At 38.1% G+C, this 18,384-nt stretch overlaps 3 protein-coding genes across 3 annotated transcripts; all 3 read left to right on the forward strand.

Annotated features, from left to right (window-relative positions):
- The first annotated feature begins 1,329 nt into the window (after positions 1–1,329).
- LOC145496517 (adenosine receptor A3-like) lies at positions 1,330–4,490 on the forward strand. Its single transcript, XM_081476213.1, has one exon. The coding sequence runs from the start codon at positions 2,661–2,663 to the stop codon at positions 3,663–3,665; it is 1,005 nt and encodes a 334-aa protein (XP_081332339.1). The 5' UTR covers positions 1,330–2,660; the 3' UTR covers positions 3,666–4,490.
- Positions 4,491–4,722: 232 nt separating this feature from the next.
- LOC145497674 (octopamine receptor beta-1R-like) lies at positions 4,723–10,829 on the forward strand. The gene is made up of 2 exons (XM_081477505.1): positions 4,723–5,842; positions 7,840–10,829. Exon 2 carries the CDS (start codon positions 7,878–7,880, stop codon positions 8,877–8,879), a length of 1,002 nt encoding a protein of 333 aa, XP_081333631.1. The 5' UTR covers positions 4,723–5,842; positions 7,840–7,877; the 3' UTR covers positions 8,880–10,829.
- Positions 10,830–11,431: 602 nt separating this feature from the next.
- On the forward strand, positions 11,432–17,967 carry LOC145496387 (uncharacterized). Its single transcript, XM_081476007.1, has 12 exons — positions 11,432–11,458; positions 11,530–11,578; positions 12,332–12,422; positions 12,523–12,592; positions 13,138–13,208; positions 13,369–13,422; positions 13,667–13,710; positions 14,154–14,350; positions 14,951–15,047; positions 15,425–15,532; positions 15,950–16,040; positions 16,665–17,967. Exons 1-12 carry the CDS (start codon positions 11,436–11,438, stop codon positions 16,979–16,981), a joined length of 1,212 nt encoding a protein of 403 aa, XP_081332133.1. The 5' UTR covers positions 11,432–11,435; the 3' UTR covers positions 16,982–17,967.
- Positions 17,968–18,384: the final 417 nt, after the last annotated feature.

Consider the following 18,384-nt stretch of genomic DNA (forward strand, 5'->3'; position numbering starts at 1 on the left):
TTACATGACTTAAAAAACACAATATTCTTGCGGGAAACAGCGGGTAATCCCGAGCGGGCAAGATAATATGATAGTCCCATCGTATCTTGCTCGGTCAGCGCGGTAGCCATAATAATTGATAGTTATAGGTTATCCCGAAGCGTGCAGTCCAGATAAGTGTATTTAAAATACACGACTTAATTATATGAGAGAGCTGACAGGGCCAATAAGAGTGCTGACTGAATTACCCATGTAATATATATATTTCCTTTAGAAGTATTGCACTGTGCAGAGTTTTTACAGCTCGTTTTCAATTAAAAACTTGTCTAATAAATCTCTTATTAATCCAGCTTGCTCAGGACGTATTGGTCCTCGGTGTTTTCTGCGCACTGACCTCGCTGCGTTCGATCCCTATGGACAATATTCTTTCCTTTTGTCGTTCAGTACGTCTTTCGCACTTGGTTATCGGCCAAGTACTTTTGTAAGCGTTTGAGCAAATTTGTTTCCAACAATTCCACGCAAACGATTTTGTTAGATCCCGACACCGCCAGAAAGATCTGAAAGGACTCGTGTTGTGCCTTTAATTAGAACCTATCCAGTTTAAATATGGCTTTGGTGAATATTCACTTTCACTAAGATCAGTCTTTCAATAGAAATATGGTATTTATTTAGCCAAAAGACAGGTGGATTGAAAGAATCGTTCCCAATAAGACTGTTCGCAACATGGGAAAAAGCAATCTGGGGTAAGCCAAATACCCTTTAACATTGTCTTCGGATGTGAAAACACAACTGATATGCGGCTGTGGCGACTTAGATAAAGCACTGAGACTAGTTCACAGTCAAGATTTTACATCCCGGCATACGGTTGATCACTCAACGACAACCGTCAACGCTCTTACGGTAAGTACTGCTTCAGTAAATATCACAGGTCGTTATAAGTACCCTAAGCGATCTCCAGTTCTTTAACACATTGCAGTATGAGAAAAGGTAAAGGTGTATAAATGGCATATAACACAGATTCGTCGTTTTTGTCCTGGTTTATACGAAAATCATGACCTGGCAAAAACTCCAAATAAATTTAGGGAATTCAGTTCAGTTTTCCAATTCACTGTTTATAAGGCTGATTGAAAGTCCACGGGAAAAATCATCAGGTAATTATTTTGAATTTTTCCAAGTACTTGCCAGCTGATGATCATGCAATCGGGACAGTGAAAAGATTCTGAGAAATAGCCCATATTGAAAGTGATTATGTTGTAACAAGCCCATAGTTACAGACTTTTGACGGTACATATAATTTAATATTAATAGCGCCATTGTTCGAGAAAACTATTTAACAGTCAGGGAAATAAATCGTGACTAAAACACCACACGAGTACATACGAGTAAAATACGGATACATACGAGTAAATACGAGTACATACGAGTGAAATACGAATATACAAGAGGAACATACGAGTAACATAAGGATATACATAGAGACGCATACCGTAACATACAGGTTACATACGAATACATAGGAGCAATATACGATTGCAGGAGGGCAATAAACACGAACAGTACCATTTTTCGTGCTACATTACGTTTTCATATCTGCACGGGTCATGTTTTGCACACACGTGCACACGCGAGCGCGTGTACAAGTGCCACACACGTGCGGGTACCACACACATGCGCGTGTGCCTCATGCATTCGTACGCCATACGCACGTCACAAACACACAAACAAACCTGAGTGCTGATGTATGTATGACGCGACGTTGCGAGTTCAATTTACGCAGATTACTAGATTGCACACAAGATTTAGCGTGCCCATATGTCTCATAGAATTATTTTCCTCGAAGTAAACGCACAGTAAAAGCTCTGGGGTGTGTGTGTGTGGCGTGCTGTTACGGGAGGGAATCTTTTCATTCAATGAATTGAACCCCTCGCCCTTTCCTCAACCAAGGGGTACAAAACAGTCTAACATTCTTTCAAATTTGCAAATTTTGGTTATTCTCTTAATAAAGTACATTTAAAATCCATATATAACCTGTATGTTACCGCATGTGTCTGTATGTATCCGTATGTTCCTCCTATGTTCCTCTTATATATTCGTATGTCACTCGATGTACTCGTATGTACTCGTATCTATCCGTATGTTACTCGTATGTACTCGTGTGGTGCTTTAGTCACGATCCAGGGAAATATTTAACAAATAAAGAAGCCTAAGCCGTGTAATACACTGTGATAAAACATGACGGGCATTTGGGAACACGAGGGAAATGTAGAAAACACCAGCCTTATGGGCGAGTGTTCTCAAATGTACGGAGGTAATGTGGAGATAAACAATAAAACACGCTTTTTCTATGTTTTATACTCTGATAAAACATGGGTTTTTGACCAATCAGAGCGTGCGCAGGGTCCTATCTATATTATGAAGTTTTATAATTAATCGTTTCGTCTGAACCATAATATCGCCACCTTCCTGTCCTAAGTTGAAAGCATTGAATTACATGTATAGGTATATATAACTGTCATATATTAGACAGTTCGATCTAACAGAGTTTTCCATTTAATTCCATTTTCATTTCTCAATGCTGTATCAAACAGCGCAATAATAATCACGTGACCCTCTTCTTTAGTTTCACTGTTGAGATTACTCCAACAACGAATTCCAATTAACAGCAAAGAACGAACAGTACAATGCTTAATCGTGATGGAAATACAGTCGAAGCCTTACAAATGGCTCGCGAGTTTGCACAAAGAGGACCTCTGCAAACGACGCTGGAAAGCTTTCCACTGGTTTTAGTGATGTTGATGGCGTTTTTAGGCAACTCACTGGTTCTATGGGCGGTTAAATGTAATCCACGGCTGCGCACTACGCCAAACTACTACGTCACGGCTTTAGCATTGACCGATGTGCTCATGTCAATTCTTGTAATGCCACTGTCTCTCAGCGTCTTGATCGCAGGCCACTGGCCTTTCAACAAAGGCTCGTGTTTGTATCATGGATATACTGCGACAACGCTAGGATCAGCTTCCCTTCTTATTTTGACATTAACTTCAGTAAATCGTTATTTCAAAGTTGTGCGCCCTAACCAATACAGAGCTTATTTCAAAGTGAAGCCCGTGTTAATCTCTTTGACGATGGCTTGGCTAATTGCCTTGGCGTGGCCAGTGTACTTTCTTGTGATAGGGATCTTCAGCTACCATCCTGGCAAATTTTGCTGTATTTACGACCTCGATCAGGTGACACTCGCGGAAGGACTGGCTGTGAACATAACTTTCGCTATCGTCACCTTCACCGTCATCGCCTTCAGTTATCTCAGAATTTTTCTGACGATTCGCAAACACAATGCAAATCTAAATAACAGAGATCCAACTTCTCCAAAGATTTCCTCAAAAGATTTGAGCGTGACAAAACTTCTGTTCGCTGTCGTTGTTGTTTATGTATTTTGTTGGCTTCCCTTGTTAGTTGTTGACACTACCGAAATGTTTACAGGGCAATACGTTTTCCCTCGCCAAATTTACCAGCTTTATTCGTACATGGTCGGAGTCAACAGCGCTGTCAATCCGATCGTGTATGCATTCTTTAATCGAGAATTTAAAACTGAATTCAAAAGGATTGTCAGTAAATTTGGTGGGAATTCAAACAGGGTAGCGCCACCAGTTGGAAGAACACAGCCTCAAAAGGCAAACGAAACATAATCCAAGACAACAGAGAAAATATTTTTTTTTTATGCCCAGCTCAAAAAGCTAGTTCCGCAAACCACTCATGAAAGAAACAAAGCGGTCGGTCTTGACTAGAACCTACCTTGGAAAAAAACAAGGATCGTCCAAGTCTTTGAAATCCACTGCCAGTACCATCGTTCGTTACGCAAACTTCTCAGCCAATTAAACAGCAGATAACTTTGCGTGACTGAAATTCATTGGCTTTACAACTCTCCAGTCTGCCTCTCAGATTCAGTTTCTGATTGGCCAAACAGCGAAGAAACGTCATTTAAAACAATCATCCGCATTCATTCGTTCATTTATTTATTCATTCAAACAATTATGCCTGATAGCCGCGCCCTCGTCATCTATCGCGCGAAAGAAATCTTGAGCTCACAATCTAATTGTCAAATATTAAATACATGACAATAGAAAACATTTGTTTCTTACGTCAGACTACTTTCAGCATCCTCAACTGTTTCTCAGTACAAGCCAATAAACTCTTTGCAATTCTTGAACGGATTTCTTCTATTTGGCGAGGTAATGATAAATTCTGAGTGTTGAAATTAAAAAAAAAATGATTAAGCTCCAGTGTGCAACGGACCATGTATGCAATACAGGGTCACGTTGCGACTTAAGATTCCCGAAAAATACTTAGAAGAAAATCGAATAACATAGGAGGACACGATAATGGGGTATATAGGAAAAAGATAATGGGGTATTATAAACGCCCTCAAGATAGTCCAGTCAACCCTTCCGATATTACATAAAAAGAACACTTTTTTCATTTTCATTTAAATATTAGAAAGCTCGAAGATAAACAATTAAAAGCGCGATTCAACCTATTTATTCGTTCAATAAATCTCTATGGTTTTGATCGATCGATGTCTGCAAATTTTGTTATATATCACTTAAATTATATTTATTAATGTTTAGAATATAGCTGTTGTGCACACGTTGAGTGTACATGATTTTTTCTATAATTCAAATTATTCTCGTATTTTGATTTTCTACTTATGATCTATTGAAGGACAGGACCTATAGACCTTTTTCGCTTGGGCGGTTTGTTGTCCCATTACAGACCACGTGATATTCTCTAGAGAATTGTTCTTTTATCCATCTAAAAATTATTTATTCATATACGCGCAACTATTTGAAAATTTGAAAGGAAGAATTCTCAAGAGTATCATCACATGGTCTGAAATGGGGCAACAAACCGCCCAGTCGAAAAAGGTCTATTGGAGGATCTCTTGGAGACATCGCTTCCTTATAACATGGAAAGACATCACGCTATAAAGACTTCAAAATGTGGTAAGAGCATCAGTGACACACTCGCCTAACGGCTCGTGTGCCACTTTTTTTTGTTTTTACCACATTTTGACGTCATCTGTGATCTATTACTGAACAGGCGCGCCGCAACATGGAACCTATTTGTTAAATGCACGCATGGAAGTTATAGAGCACGTATGTCCCGGATGTTTTGTTGCCAGAAGAATCACCGCCCCTTCTAATTAATTAAGATGTGAATTTTTTTACTTTTTCATGCCACCTTCTAAACCAAATACAAAATGGTTTCCTATGAAAATCATACACTTTCGAGGTCTATAGAATAACTGCGGAATGCACTCGTGTCCACTAGCAGTTTTCTCGAACCTGAAGCGTGCATTATTTTTCTAAAGAACATTATCATCTGTTTGGTAAATCGAATCCTAGAGCTAGAAAGAGGAACTCAGGTCTAAATTAGCATTTACTGCAATAAGTGATTTTAGTTCTAGGCATCACCAGTGACATGTAGACGACACTTGCAATTATTTTTCTGCAGATTTGTTTTGTTTTCCTTGGACTATTTACCATATAACTGCCAGTTCGAATTCAGTTGCGCGAATCAAGCAACAGACCAGTAATTTAATATAGCTTTATGTGGCAGGTGTGTGTAGGCAGAATGGTTCACTGAATTAATTATTTTTGTTATTGGCAAGAGATCATCTATACAGCGAAACGATTATGTAATGTGATTAAATTTGTTGTACTCTGTCATGAAAAATTAATGAGGTCCCCTGAAACAGAAGATCATAAGTATTCACAGCGAAGGTGGTCGAAGCAGTGGCTTTTTACGCACACGCATGGAACAAATTGTGAAGGATTTTCCAAATTAAGGCGAACATAAGATTAAGGTAAGTTAAACGTAATCCCATCGGACAAACTCGTAGCAATGAAACACCAAGATATCATGGTAAGCACTTTGGTATCTAATGGAAAAGCTCGCTTGTAGAACGACTGATCTTTTTGAAAAGGTAGAATTTATTTTCAAACTGCACCCACATTTTCTAAATCAGATTGAGGGAAGAAATTATTCCAAACGGGTTGAGCACAAACGCAAATACATCTCTATGGTGTTCAGATCTCATCCCTGATATGAAGTTCCTACTTTAATTCATTTGATATTACGTTGTACTTTTGTGGCAAAGAACAATTAAAAAGGCGCCTGAATTTTCACTTAAGTAAACACGCTTTGGACCGGCCAGAAATGATTACTCTAGCTAGGAATTACAACTGATCAAGACTGAATTCGAACCTAAAGCAAAACTCACTGAATGCCCAGGAATTATGTGGTATAGCGAACATCCCGTCTTTGCTTTCTACATCGTGAAAGGTGGTCGATCATGCAGTGCAAACAACGGACTGTACACAAGATTAACTCCATCACGATCATTTATTGTGCACGAATAGCATACTGAGCAAGAAGAATCAACCGGACATGTTGAAATTTCATCAGCTCAAATTTTAATTTACGCTCCAATCCAACTGCTTGCTATAAAGAACTTTTGATCACCTCTTCCGTCTTGACTATGATCAGGGAAGAGGAAAATTGTTTACAAAGACGAGGATCACCGAAATACTGACCAAAAAGCGAAAAAAAAAAAAAACGCTACTCAGTTGAACACGAGTTTCTTTTTGGAAAATAATAGTTCTTTGGCTTTTATTATTATTTAAATGTACTTCACAATTATAACTTCCTTAGTGACTGAATATAGTGGTGGAATATACTGGTTAAAGCCATAAATTATTTTCACATTTGGTTTCCTAGTTTTTTTACATTCAGGACCGATAGTAAAATAGAGAGAAACTCCAGTTTCAAATTTCAATCTGCCACCGGGCTGTGATATAATTGTGGTATCTACATGACGATGACAACAGCAACAACAACAAAAATGTCTGCTAGATTTAGAAACCACCTCAGCTCAAAACGTGTTACGATGAGTAAATTCAAATGACGAGAACAATAATTATGTACTTTAACCCAATATTTCAAATCCTCCCATTATGTAGATCTTAATATTTTTATCGACATATTTTATTTATAAAGGAGGACGCCCCGAAAAAACCCAGATCATAATTCACTATAAATAATTCAAACTGTGACTGTTGTAGCTAGGTTTAACTTCTTTGCAAAAGTTATTATTTTGATGAACACCCAGCTGGTGACAATTAATGTTTACATGGTATGTAAAATCAAAAAGTATTTTAAAAGCAGAGCCTAGACATTAACATTTTCGAATGACGTGCTTTGTCATCGTAAGTTCTTTTTTCAGTTAAACATTTGTTCTGAAATTATGCTCTTAATAATATTTCCGCCATACTAACTGAATGATATTTTTTGCTCTGACATAACTCCGAAAACGCGAACTAATGGAAGGAAGGTTTTAATTAAATTTTCCAGCTCTTGATGTGCTCTAAAATAAATAAAGGTCATGCTTTAAAAGCGTTCGTGGCAGACAACGGGGAAACCGACTTTGTTTTGCGAAAGTTTATAACAAAGAATATTGAAAATGGTCATTATTATGTCAAGACTAAAACCTGTGCATGAGAAATGTTTGCAATATCAAGCAATATTGATGCCATCATGTGACGAGAAGAGCTAGGAGGGACTCGCACGTCATCTTTCATACGAGTGGGGACTGGTACATAATGCAGCGAGTGCATATAAAGTGTGACATGGTAACAAGGGAACGAAAAAAAGAAATGCACGCCACAAAAATTGCTTCCCTTGTTAATTGTTCCATGTCGTATGATTTTCGTTGCAATAGAACTTGAAATCCCCCACCCCAAAGCATTTTTAAGTAGCTAAATCAATTTCCTTTGATACAAATTTTTTAAATTCTTCAAACAGAGCGCGTTTAGGCGTGGCAGAAGAAGGAACAAGTTAAAATGTGTAGGGGCAATGGAACTCAGATGAACTTAGCTGAAGTGTTTGCTGAACAGCTAGCAGAAAGAAGTCAAGCCGAGGTCTACATGGAACTCATTGCTTTAATTATAGTGGGTGCGATCGGAGTAACGGGAAACGTTCTGGTCTGTTTGGCCATACTCAAGACTGCGTCTCTAAGAACAATCTCCAACTATTACGTAGCTTCTTTGAGCACATTCGAGCTGATAATCTCTCTTTGCCTACTAGTGTTTCTTCCAGAAGTTCTCGTCACTGGAAAATGGAGATTCGGCGATGCATCATGTCAGTTTGTAGGTTTTATCACAGCCATGTTGGCTACCGGCTCTATATATGCCATGGCCCTGATAGCCTTAAATCGATACTTCCTCATGGTCAAATCGAATCTTCATCGGAAATACTTTACAAAACGGAACGTGTATGTCTCGATTGCCGCGTCCTGGCTTTTGGCGGCAAATTTTCCGCTGTCTTATGTCATTCAAGGTAACACGTTTGAATTCCATCCCGGCAAGATGTTCTGCATCTTCAACGTGGACAAGATAAACCTGATTCAAGCTTTCCTAACTGGTTTCTTCAATATTCAACTTCCGTATATCATTATTTCTTTTTGTTACTACAAGATTTACCGCAAAGTCCAGCAGCACAACGCGCAACTGAGACGCCTAGAGACAGGAGTGGCCAGCGGTAACAGGATATCAACCAGGGATATAAGAATCACGAAAATATTGTTTGCTATGGTGATTGCGTACACGGTTTCTTGGACTCCGTTTTATGTCATCGATTTGATCGGAGTGTTTTGCGGTCAATATTTCGCCCCGCGCCTTGTGTATGTGATTTACGGCATTGTCGTCGGTAGCACGGCAGCAGTAAGTCCCGTACTCTATGGCGCTTTTAATAGAGAGCTGAGAAGTGAAATTATAAAATTATTTAAAACTCTGCACTGTTCTTTATTAGGAAGAGCGAAAGTTGCCATAAATGGACAGACTTGAACAAGATGTGATTTCCTGTTGGCGTAAGACAACTCAATATTGAGGTCAAGTGATGCGCAAATACTGCACTCCGAAAGGCACGATACCCCCTGGGGGGACTCTCATGAAAAGGTCGGGGATGCTTGTCATCTCGCTTAGCGGTATAAATCAAGGATTCTGGTCTTACTTAGGATGTTCATGACGAAACGCCACAATTTTTAGCTGTCAACGTATCTTTTATGGTGCATGAACTCGAAGAAATAATAATAAAAGAAACGCTCTTATTTCCGTTTTTAGGATTGATTTCCACCTGTCTTCTCTAGTGCGGTGTACCAGTGCGGGTTCCCGGGGGGGGGGTTACTTTGGGAATTTCTGGGTGGGGATGTGCCGCTGGGACCCTGGAACCCTTAGGCTATACCAGAGCTAGTTCAGCTGAATTTTGCTACCCTATACTAGAGTAAACTCCCCAAATCCCCCCATCTATCGATACTATTGAGGCTGATTTGCGTAAATTTAAACTTGCCGATTTGATTTTGTTATATTTTTGTGTGGCAATTCCTGGTTCCTTAGTCTAGATAGAATCTTCAACCAACTAGTCAGTTTTGGGGAAAATGATACCCTATTATAGACCCAAATGCTCTGATTTATATACCCTATCCTGCAGTAAAATGCTTGAAAACCATACCCCTCACAGCGGCACATACCTATATAGCCCATATATGGCAGTGACAGTGCCCCCCCCCCCCGGGGGGGCGGGTTCCTTTCGAAATAGCGGCTGTTAATCGTGCCTATTTCGTTTTAAGCGGTATCTTTTAGCGGTCAAATAAAGCCCGAGCCACACCCAGATTTACATAAGGGAGTAACGGTCAAAAATTTACGTGGGAATGAAAAACAATAGTTTGACCAGACAGTGATAACGTGAACTGAACCTAAAATGCATTTTGCGATCAAGCTTACAAGCCAAACAGACATGAGAAGAATAGTTAGTTAGTACAGTAAGCCTTGCATGGACAGTTTCACAAAAGAGATAAGCGATACTTTACCATGGACGTTGAACGTTATGTTATATATTTGTCTTTGCCGGTTTTAAGTCACATCATTGATGTGAAAAAAGTAAATGGAGGCATGGGGGACAATCAAGCCGCATGTTCAGATGTCAACACAGAGTTCGCTATTTTTAGCTGTCAAAGTATTTTTTAGGCCGCCGTTCTCTCGAGTCTGGTGTACTAGCGCAGTCTCCCTTCTTGAACAGCGGCTGGTAATCAAGCCTATTTAATTTTAACTGGTTTCTTTAGGGGTCAAATGAAACTAGACCCAAGCCCAGATTGGTTTCCTTCAATGGTTTAATTCAAATTTTTCCATCGAGCATCCCCGACCTTTTCATATCGGAATTTCCCCCCGGGGGGGATAACTCACAACCTCTCCGAAAAGAAAGCGTCAAGGCCACATACTCTTAGCCTCGTAGGACGTAGGCACTCGTTGATATCCTACTGACCCTACCGTTAGGAGAAAACAATATTGCCGATAATCCCAGCGGGATCGAAGATTTCCTTCGTACTCCAGGTTGTCCAGTTTCCTACTTTCCATCATTTCAAGTTTAACCGTAAAATTTAAAAAGTCACGAACCTCGAAAGTAGCGATAACAGACCAGTTTGTGATTAATTCTATCATTTTGAAAAGAAGAAACTACGACAAAGACATAATTTTCTTCCAGACAGTGGCCCAGCTATACAGCCGATACAAAGACATGTGAAGTGAAACGCCACTGCAATCCCAGGCTATCGGGTTTAAATTCCACGAATAAAATCATTAGATGGTAGCAAAATCACGTGAGATTCATGCTCGAATTTTTTTTCTGGTGACCTAAATCATTTACCGTAACTTATAGGCCTGTCTCGATTGTGTTCGACAACTTTTGAGCAACTTTTGGCGTTTGCCGGGAGCAACTTTTTGCGGTTCTAGCAAGTTCGAGCAAGTTTTGCAAAATATATGGGTTTAGAGCACATATAAAGTACCACGAAAAAAACAACGATTTCATAGAAAACTTCAATTTACGCGGATTTATTGAGTGTTTACAGGAGCCCATCACTTTATCAACCTTTGTTCCGTTAGACTCAAGAGTATCCTTAAATTTCGTCCATATTCGCGAGCAACCCTTTAAAGCAGAAAGTTTCAAGCTATTTTTTTGACCGATGTTTGCAATTATTGCAAAGAAAGAAAAATAAAGCTTTTAATTGACGTTTATATAAAAGTATCAAGAAATTTAGGCCTGGATTTTTGGCAATTTCTTAGCAACTTTAGGGCATTCCAGTGAGCAACTTTCCAGATTTTACGAGCACAATCGGGACAGGCCTAGTGACTTAGAACGCTAGAAATTTGTCTGTGTCCGCAGAATATAATAAAATAACATGGAAACACGATGTAAATTACTGCAGCAGGTTTTTTCATCTTTAAAATATTTTAAAACGCGTGTGACGAAACTAAGTACATTTTGACACATTGCATGCCTACATGTACAGCATAAACTGGCCAGGATGCCAAGGCAGAAGGCTCGGTTACACATTAGACAGTTACAAAATGGAGGCCAGTGATCTTGTCAGGTACGTGTGTCTTCTTGCAATAAAAGTCTTTTGATGCAGTTAGTTTGTAACAACACGTGTATAATTCATAGGGAGGGCAATGAAGCTTTTGTTGACGACGACTACGAACTCGCCGTTAAGGTAGGTACAAGTTGATGCTCCTAAATTCTACGAAATGATGTGCAAAGCGAAATATTCCAGTTTATGGCGATTCTACTAATTAAATCCAACGATTTCTATTCTTGTGCTAAAAGTAGGTCTATTTTGCACATATGCTGCTCTGGGAATACTTATGAAATCGATGCTTTAGTTTGCATACACATGTTATGTATTGCCTTCATTTACAAGGCACGTAGAGATCGAGATGCAGATCGCATGCTAATTAATTAATCAGCATTGTTTGCTAATTAACATAAGCTTAATCACTAAAAATCAATTGATTGATGTTGGCTTATTCAGTTGTAGGCAAGGTGATGTAATTGTTAGCGAGATTCAGAGTTAGATCTTCCCTCGCAATCATTCGCCATGCAGTTGTATAAATGGATACTGAAATAAATTTATGCTGACAGATAACCCACTAACATCCCATCAAGGGGGGAGTATAAATACTCCAAAACACTTAAACAGAAACAGGGATAAGCCTGTGTAAAAAGGGGCAGTTTTGCCTCACACAGACTTGAGTTAAATTGATAGATTTAGTCAATCAATGAAAACTGATACTCACAAAGACTTGTAGTGAGTTAAGAGTAAGAGTAACCTTAGCTGGGGTGGCGAGGGTCACGGGTAGGGGGAAGGGTGATGAGGGGGATAGGGTGGGCAAAAGGGTGATGATTTTAGCCATCATGTTATGTGGGACATTGCTAAAAGCAGCCAGATCTTGATCTTACTTTGCAGAAATATTCAGATGCCATAGAACTGAATGCATACGATGCTGAGTTCTATTTGAAAAGAGCAGCAGCTTTTATGAAGATTACAAATTATCAAGGTAATCAGTGGACACAATTTTTCAATGGAATGAAATATTTCGAGTGCAACAAATTAATTATTGAAATTTGAATCATTTTTCTTTCTTATATCACAAACAGCTGCTGCAGCGGATGCCTCCTCAGCAGCCAGTTTAGAGCCTGAAAATTGTAAGGCACACACAAGAAAAGGGTAAGAAAAACTCAGTAGTGTTGCTGTAAGAATTGTAAGCCCATGTTATGTTCTGGTTGGTTAGCTACATTGGCTGAGAAGTAAACATTTGTATTGTTGAAAATATAAGACACTGGAAGCATAACATACCAAACATCACTGAAAGACACTGGAAGCGTGGCATAGCAAACTGACTCTCAATGCAGAAAACAATTCATGTCCACTACCTGGACAATATAACATTCTTTTTTTCATAATTTGCATTTTTGTAATTTTGCAATTCCATTCATGTTTACTGAAATTTTTTCTGTTTCTTTGTTTCTTGTCATTCACATTTGAGCCGTCGAAGACTGTAGTTCAGGCAATCGAAAGCTTCTAATTTTTTAATTGTTTCGGCCAGAGATCGTTTTAAATTTTTACCATTTCTCTTGATTTGTACTGGCAAAGTTATAAAACTACAACACAACTGTAACAACTCCATTTCAAGAATGTGTATTCATAATAATATAAAATAATTGTAGCAATTATTTTTAATAATATTTGCTATGTCTGCTATTAATTCACAGAGTGGCTCTTTTTAACTTGAAGAATTTTGCAGCAGCAAAAGAGGCATTTTCAGATGCATTAAAACTTGACAGTAAGCAAAACACAATATTTAATTAGTTCTATTTTTAGGAAGAGGGAATTACCTTGGCATTGATAAATTCTTCTGCCTCACAGTTTGCTTGTTATGACTCCAAGGTGGCCAATAAGGATTAAAAATCTTTATATTCCTGTTATATGCCTTTCTCTTGCAGGAGAAAACAAAGAATTACAGATGTGGATAGGAAAGTGTGATGCTGAGCTAGATTGTGAGTTTTTAGTGAGCACTTCATTAACAAGTATCTTCCTCAGCCTGCTGGTAGCACTAAGGATACTGTATGGGTTCATGGGTTTGTTGCACAATAATGTTGTTATCACTAAATGTGATCAAATGATAAAACAATTATTGAACTCGGTTATCACAAAATATTGTGATTTGTCAGTGTCTCAGTGGCTTTTAAATTTATTCAGGAAAAGTACTAATAATGATTTCTTATACTTATTATTCACTAGTGGCAACAAATGAAACAAAACTTGGAGCAAATTCAACTGAAACGGTATGGCTGAAATTATCGGTAGATTGTTAGCCATGATTAATATTATGCACATGTAGGTTGCTACTTATATTTCCATGTCATGTTTTTGGTGATAAAGTGATAAACCAGTTGTGATTTTCCTTTGTGCAATTTAAGAACCATTTAATTTGAAACAAATAACTACAGTCAACTCCTGATAACTCAAACATTCAAGGGAAATTGAAAAATTGCTTTGAGTTATTGTGAGGTTCGAGTTATTGAGGGTTTGAGTTTCCTATGGTAAAATTACAGTAAATGCATATCAGAAGTCCAGGGGAAATTAATTTGGGTTTGAGTTAGCACCAGAAACCAGAAACAAGGTGTTTTAAAACATATTTGGGAATGTGGTACTGTAAGTGACATTCAAGGCACTCAAGCTTTCATTGTGAATTTCTTAACACTGTAACTGTTTTACATTCCTGTAGGTTGTGGTTGGTATTGCAAGTGGAGATGAGAGTGCCGAGGCAGCATGTAAAGCTAATGGCCAGACCCCAGTTAACGAGGCAGCTGGCAATGCCGCTGACTCATCATCTGTTAACAATCTGTCTCCCTCTGTTTCTACTGTTGCTAATCCGTCTAATCAGGAACAACTTCAGGCTAAACCACTAGCTCCAAAACCACGGTAAAGCCATTGATGATAGTGATTCACATAGTTGGTAGAGTTCTAAAGACTACAGTTGTGAAACATCTGGATGCTGGGCAGGACTTTTTCTTGGGTAATTTTTTTTCAGAAGGAAGTGGGCTAGCTTACTTTTGGACAGAGTTTAAAAAGTACCCAAAAAGTTTGAAGTGCAAGATAACTTGTCTTTCTGTCTCACATTAACTGTGTCAAGATACTGCTTTTTTCCCCTAAGAATACAGCAGAAATCTAACAGTACCTTGACATACTATAGTACTTAACATGAAATAGTTCTAAAGACAAGTTAATTGAAACTACAATCATGGGAATTCCTTATAATTTTAAACTCAATAATTACATTTTATCTCCACTGAGTTCAATGACTGCAGCAAAGGTTAATTTATTTAATAATTTCTTCCACTCTTTCTTCCTTTTTTTGTGACTGTGTTATTGTTTTTAAGAATCAGTCTGTTCATCTCTCTGTCAGTCGGTCCTCGATCTACATCTATCTGTCTGTCTGTCTGTCTACCTGCCTGACTGTCTGTCTTTCTGTCTGTCTAATCCACCAATCAATCAATGACAATGTTATATTTGTTGTTACAGGTACGATTGGTACCAAACAGAAACCCATGTTATCGTAACGTTAATGATCAAGAATACAAAAAAAGAGAGTGTCAATGTGGAATATGGTGACAAAACAGTAAGTTACAACTGAGAGTGCAAATGAAATAAAGAAGAAATGAAGATGTGACCATTGCAATTGTATAGTCACAATCTTTCAGCATTTATCATTCATTCTACGATATAAGACTTAGTACATATACAAACTGTAGCTTGCAAGAGCATCTGGGTTTTTCAGGGACGGAAAAATCAGACAGCTTGCTCTTGCATGTTACACAAACTGCAGTGTTAAGCTATTAGAATGTAAATGCCATTTTTCTTTAGGTGGTTACAGTTTTGCAACTTATTTAAGAGACATTTATTAACCAAACTCTAATCAATGCTAATTGCTGATGAATATTTACAGAAAGACGATCAATGTACAAAGTTGATCAATGTGTGGTTGTTTGACTTTAGTTGAGTGCTACAGTGAAGCTTCCAAGTGGTAGTGACTTCAGCTTAGAGCTTGACCTTGCTCATGATATCGTTCCTGTGCAGTGTAAAACAAGACTCATGTCTACAAAGGTAAATACCCTGTGATATACCCAAGTATACCTCTCTGGCACTTGATGAAAATAAAGTTTTTCTATACCACATTCAGACATTTTCAAGCAAACAAGTCTTGAGAGTAAATAAATTCATCAATTAAAGAATGTTAGAAGTACATGCTAGAGGCCTAAAAAGCCTTATGTAAAACCAAGGGTAAATAAAAATAATAACCATCAATGACTTGCAACTAATACTGAAGACTTCAAATGAAAAAGACATGGAAGCTATGTTCGATGGTACACAAAAAAGATGCATATTAGAAATATCTTTTCAATGGCACACGAAAAAGAAAACTAGGAGCAAAATTTATTGATCTATTGACCACCAAACCAAACCACCAAACAAAAGTGATTATATGGCCATCACTTAATTCAGGTTTGGTCAAACTTCCAGGTTGAATTGAAGATGAAAAAGGCCGAAGAAATACGATGGTCATCTCTGGAAGCAGATAATGAAATTGCAGTTAAACCATTTCAAACAAAAGGTAGGAACATTTAGTATCTATTGTTTGCCTAGTGTGATGATCCAGGTGAATGATAACAGAGGATTAATTTTGGAAACCTCCATGTACTTGAATATTACCATCATCATCATTGTCATTGTCATCATCATCATCAGGGCTGTGCTCTAGAAACACCTGGATGCCACAGGCGACTAACTTTTGCCTTTAGGTGACTGGAAAAACTGACTTTTTGGGTGCTGGGCACACAGGATGTCATGGTTAGGAACCTTTGGGCTCCTCATAATTTTTCTTAGACCACAGCCTTGGATTCATTATCCCTGTGTTAAACCCTAGAGAGAAGAGATCACTGGTGGCTCATTATGCTAGCACTGTAAAACTCTGTTTTGTTGTACAGTGTAGTACCATGAAGTGACTTAGGGTAGACTGTGGTAGGAAAGAGCTTGATTAATCTTGCCCAAGAACACAACACAACATGTTAGTCGAAGGCTTTCACCCAGCCTCTCAATCTGGACTCAACTCTGGATGGTGACCCCACCTCTTGGGCACTAGATATATTAATATAAGTACTCAATACTATTCCATATGTTAGAAAATGTATTTATACAGATGAATTTATTTACATTGAGGCCACTTTTTTGTTTTTAGAACAATCAAAAGCTTCAGATGATACTACAACGGTTCATAAATATCCTACATCTCGACATGTTGGAAAAGACTGGGACAAAGTTGCGGCACAAATTGCTAAGGAAGAGAAAGATGAAAAACTTGAAGGAGAGGCTGCTTTGAATCAATTATTTCAACAAATTTACGGTGATGGGAGTGATGAAGTTCGAAAAGCAATGAACAAATCGTTTGTTGAATCTGGTGGGACAGTCTTGAGTACAAACTGGGATGAAGTCAAACAAAAGCATGTTGACTGCAAACCTCCTGATGGAATGGAATGGAAAGAGTGGGGCCAGTAAACTATTTGGCAAAAACTGAAAACTATTGCTCAATTGTAAGGTGTGGCGAATGGTCCATCAAAAACCAGGATTCTCCTAAATTTACTCAAATTTCAAGCGTCTTGAAGTATTCTTTTTTTTTCCAGAGGTCATGTGCATCTTGCAGTCTCAATTTTTTTTTGAAGTCTTGATTTTTTGCAAGACTATAAAGAAAGTCTTGAGGTCCACGTTTGTATGTTTCTTTTTATAAATGACATCTGAATGTCTTAGAATTTGAACAGCTCAAAATATGAACATCTTGCAATCGCATTTAAAACACTTTGAAGTCTCGGTCTCGCAATTTAAAGTTCTAGTTGCATGTCTCAGACGCGCAAAGAAAAACGTTAACCTTGCCTTCTCCCAAAGTCTTGCATTTACCATTCACCATCCCTACTGTACACATAAAGTCACTGAAGCTCACAGTGCAGTCAAGTATTTACATGTATCTAGAATGTGATTTGAGACAAAAATAAATTTGCTTTGTTGTAATGCTATAGGCCACAACTGTGATTAATTTCTAACTTCTCATAAAAACTTTTTACAACAAATTCAAAGATGCAGGTTGTGTGAAAAAAAGAATTGGTCATCATAGACTGAAAGGCATTGTGACTTGCAAGCGTTCTCTCAAAGTGATATGGTTAACTTTTGCAAAGAGAGTCCAGGACAGCGACAATATTACAACTCCAACACACATGCCTATTGTTTGGCGTTACAATGCTTAAAATTTAAAAAAAAAAAATATGGCGAGACTAAGACTTTCATAATTTAAGAGTTTATTTTTGGTAAATGAGGCACTGCAAAAGCAAAGTAAGTTTAATAATCTGCTCATACTTTAATAGTCAGTTTTAGGCTGTAAAAGAGCTTTAAACCAGTTATTGCATTTTGTAGTTGAAACAATGCTGAACTGTCAATATGGAGTTAAAGTGTTTTAAGAAGGCAGCACTTGTTAATAAATTATTGAAGATACAGTTGTTTGTGGTTGAGTGATTTACATGGCTCAGAACTTGTGATCAACCTAAATTTAATTCTCAAGAGTGGTTTCAAAGAAAAAAAATTGTCACACTGATATATACACATTGTACATGTCCAAAAAATATTCATACTCCCCCCACAGAAGGGATTGGATTTCCTGGGGGTGTGGAGCTGGGGTTCCATAAGACCAAAAAATTTAAAGAAATGTGTGAAGCTTAATTGGAATGACTGTGGGGGTGGGGGGTGGGGTCTTAGACAAAATCCCTTCTGTGGGGGACATACACAGTTCAAGTCAACTGTGAGCCAATGCCTAAGTGGCATACAAGACTTAAACATGTATAGATCGTAGTAGCCTGAAAAATTCTGAGTTCCTGACATTAGGAGAATTCATGAGTAGCTATATTGTTTAAAAA

Source organism: Orbicella franksi, chromosome 9 (assembly GCF_964199315.1).
Source record: "Orbicella franksi chromosome 9, jaOrbFran1.1, whole genome shotgun sequence".
NCBI lineage: Eukaryota > Metazoa > Cnidaria > Anthozoa > Scleractinia > Merulinidae > Orbicella > Orbicella franksi.

Excerpts from the sequence above, each read along its gene's own strand:
- LOC145496517 (XM_081476213.1), top strand. The coding sequence starts at position 2,661 with ATGCTTAATCGTGATGGAAATACAGTCGAAGCCTTACAAATGGCTCGC.
- LOC145497674 (XM_081477505.1), top strand. The coding sequence starts at position 7,878 with ATGTGTAGGGGCAATGGAACTCAGATGAACTTAGCTGAAGTGTTTGCT.
- LOC145496387 (XM_081476007.1), top strand. The coding sequence starts at position 11,436 with ATGGAGGCCAGTGATCTTGTCAG. Across the intron at positions 11,459-11,529 it reads GAGGCCAGTGATCTTGTCAG|GGAGGGCAATGAAGCTTTTG; the intron begins GTACGTGTGTCT and ends TATAATTCATAG. Across the intron at positions 12,593-13,137 it reads AAGGCACACACAAGAAAAGG|AGTGGCTCTTTTTAACTTGA; the intron begins GTAAGAAAAACT and ends ATTAATTCACAG.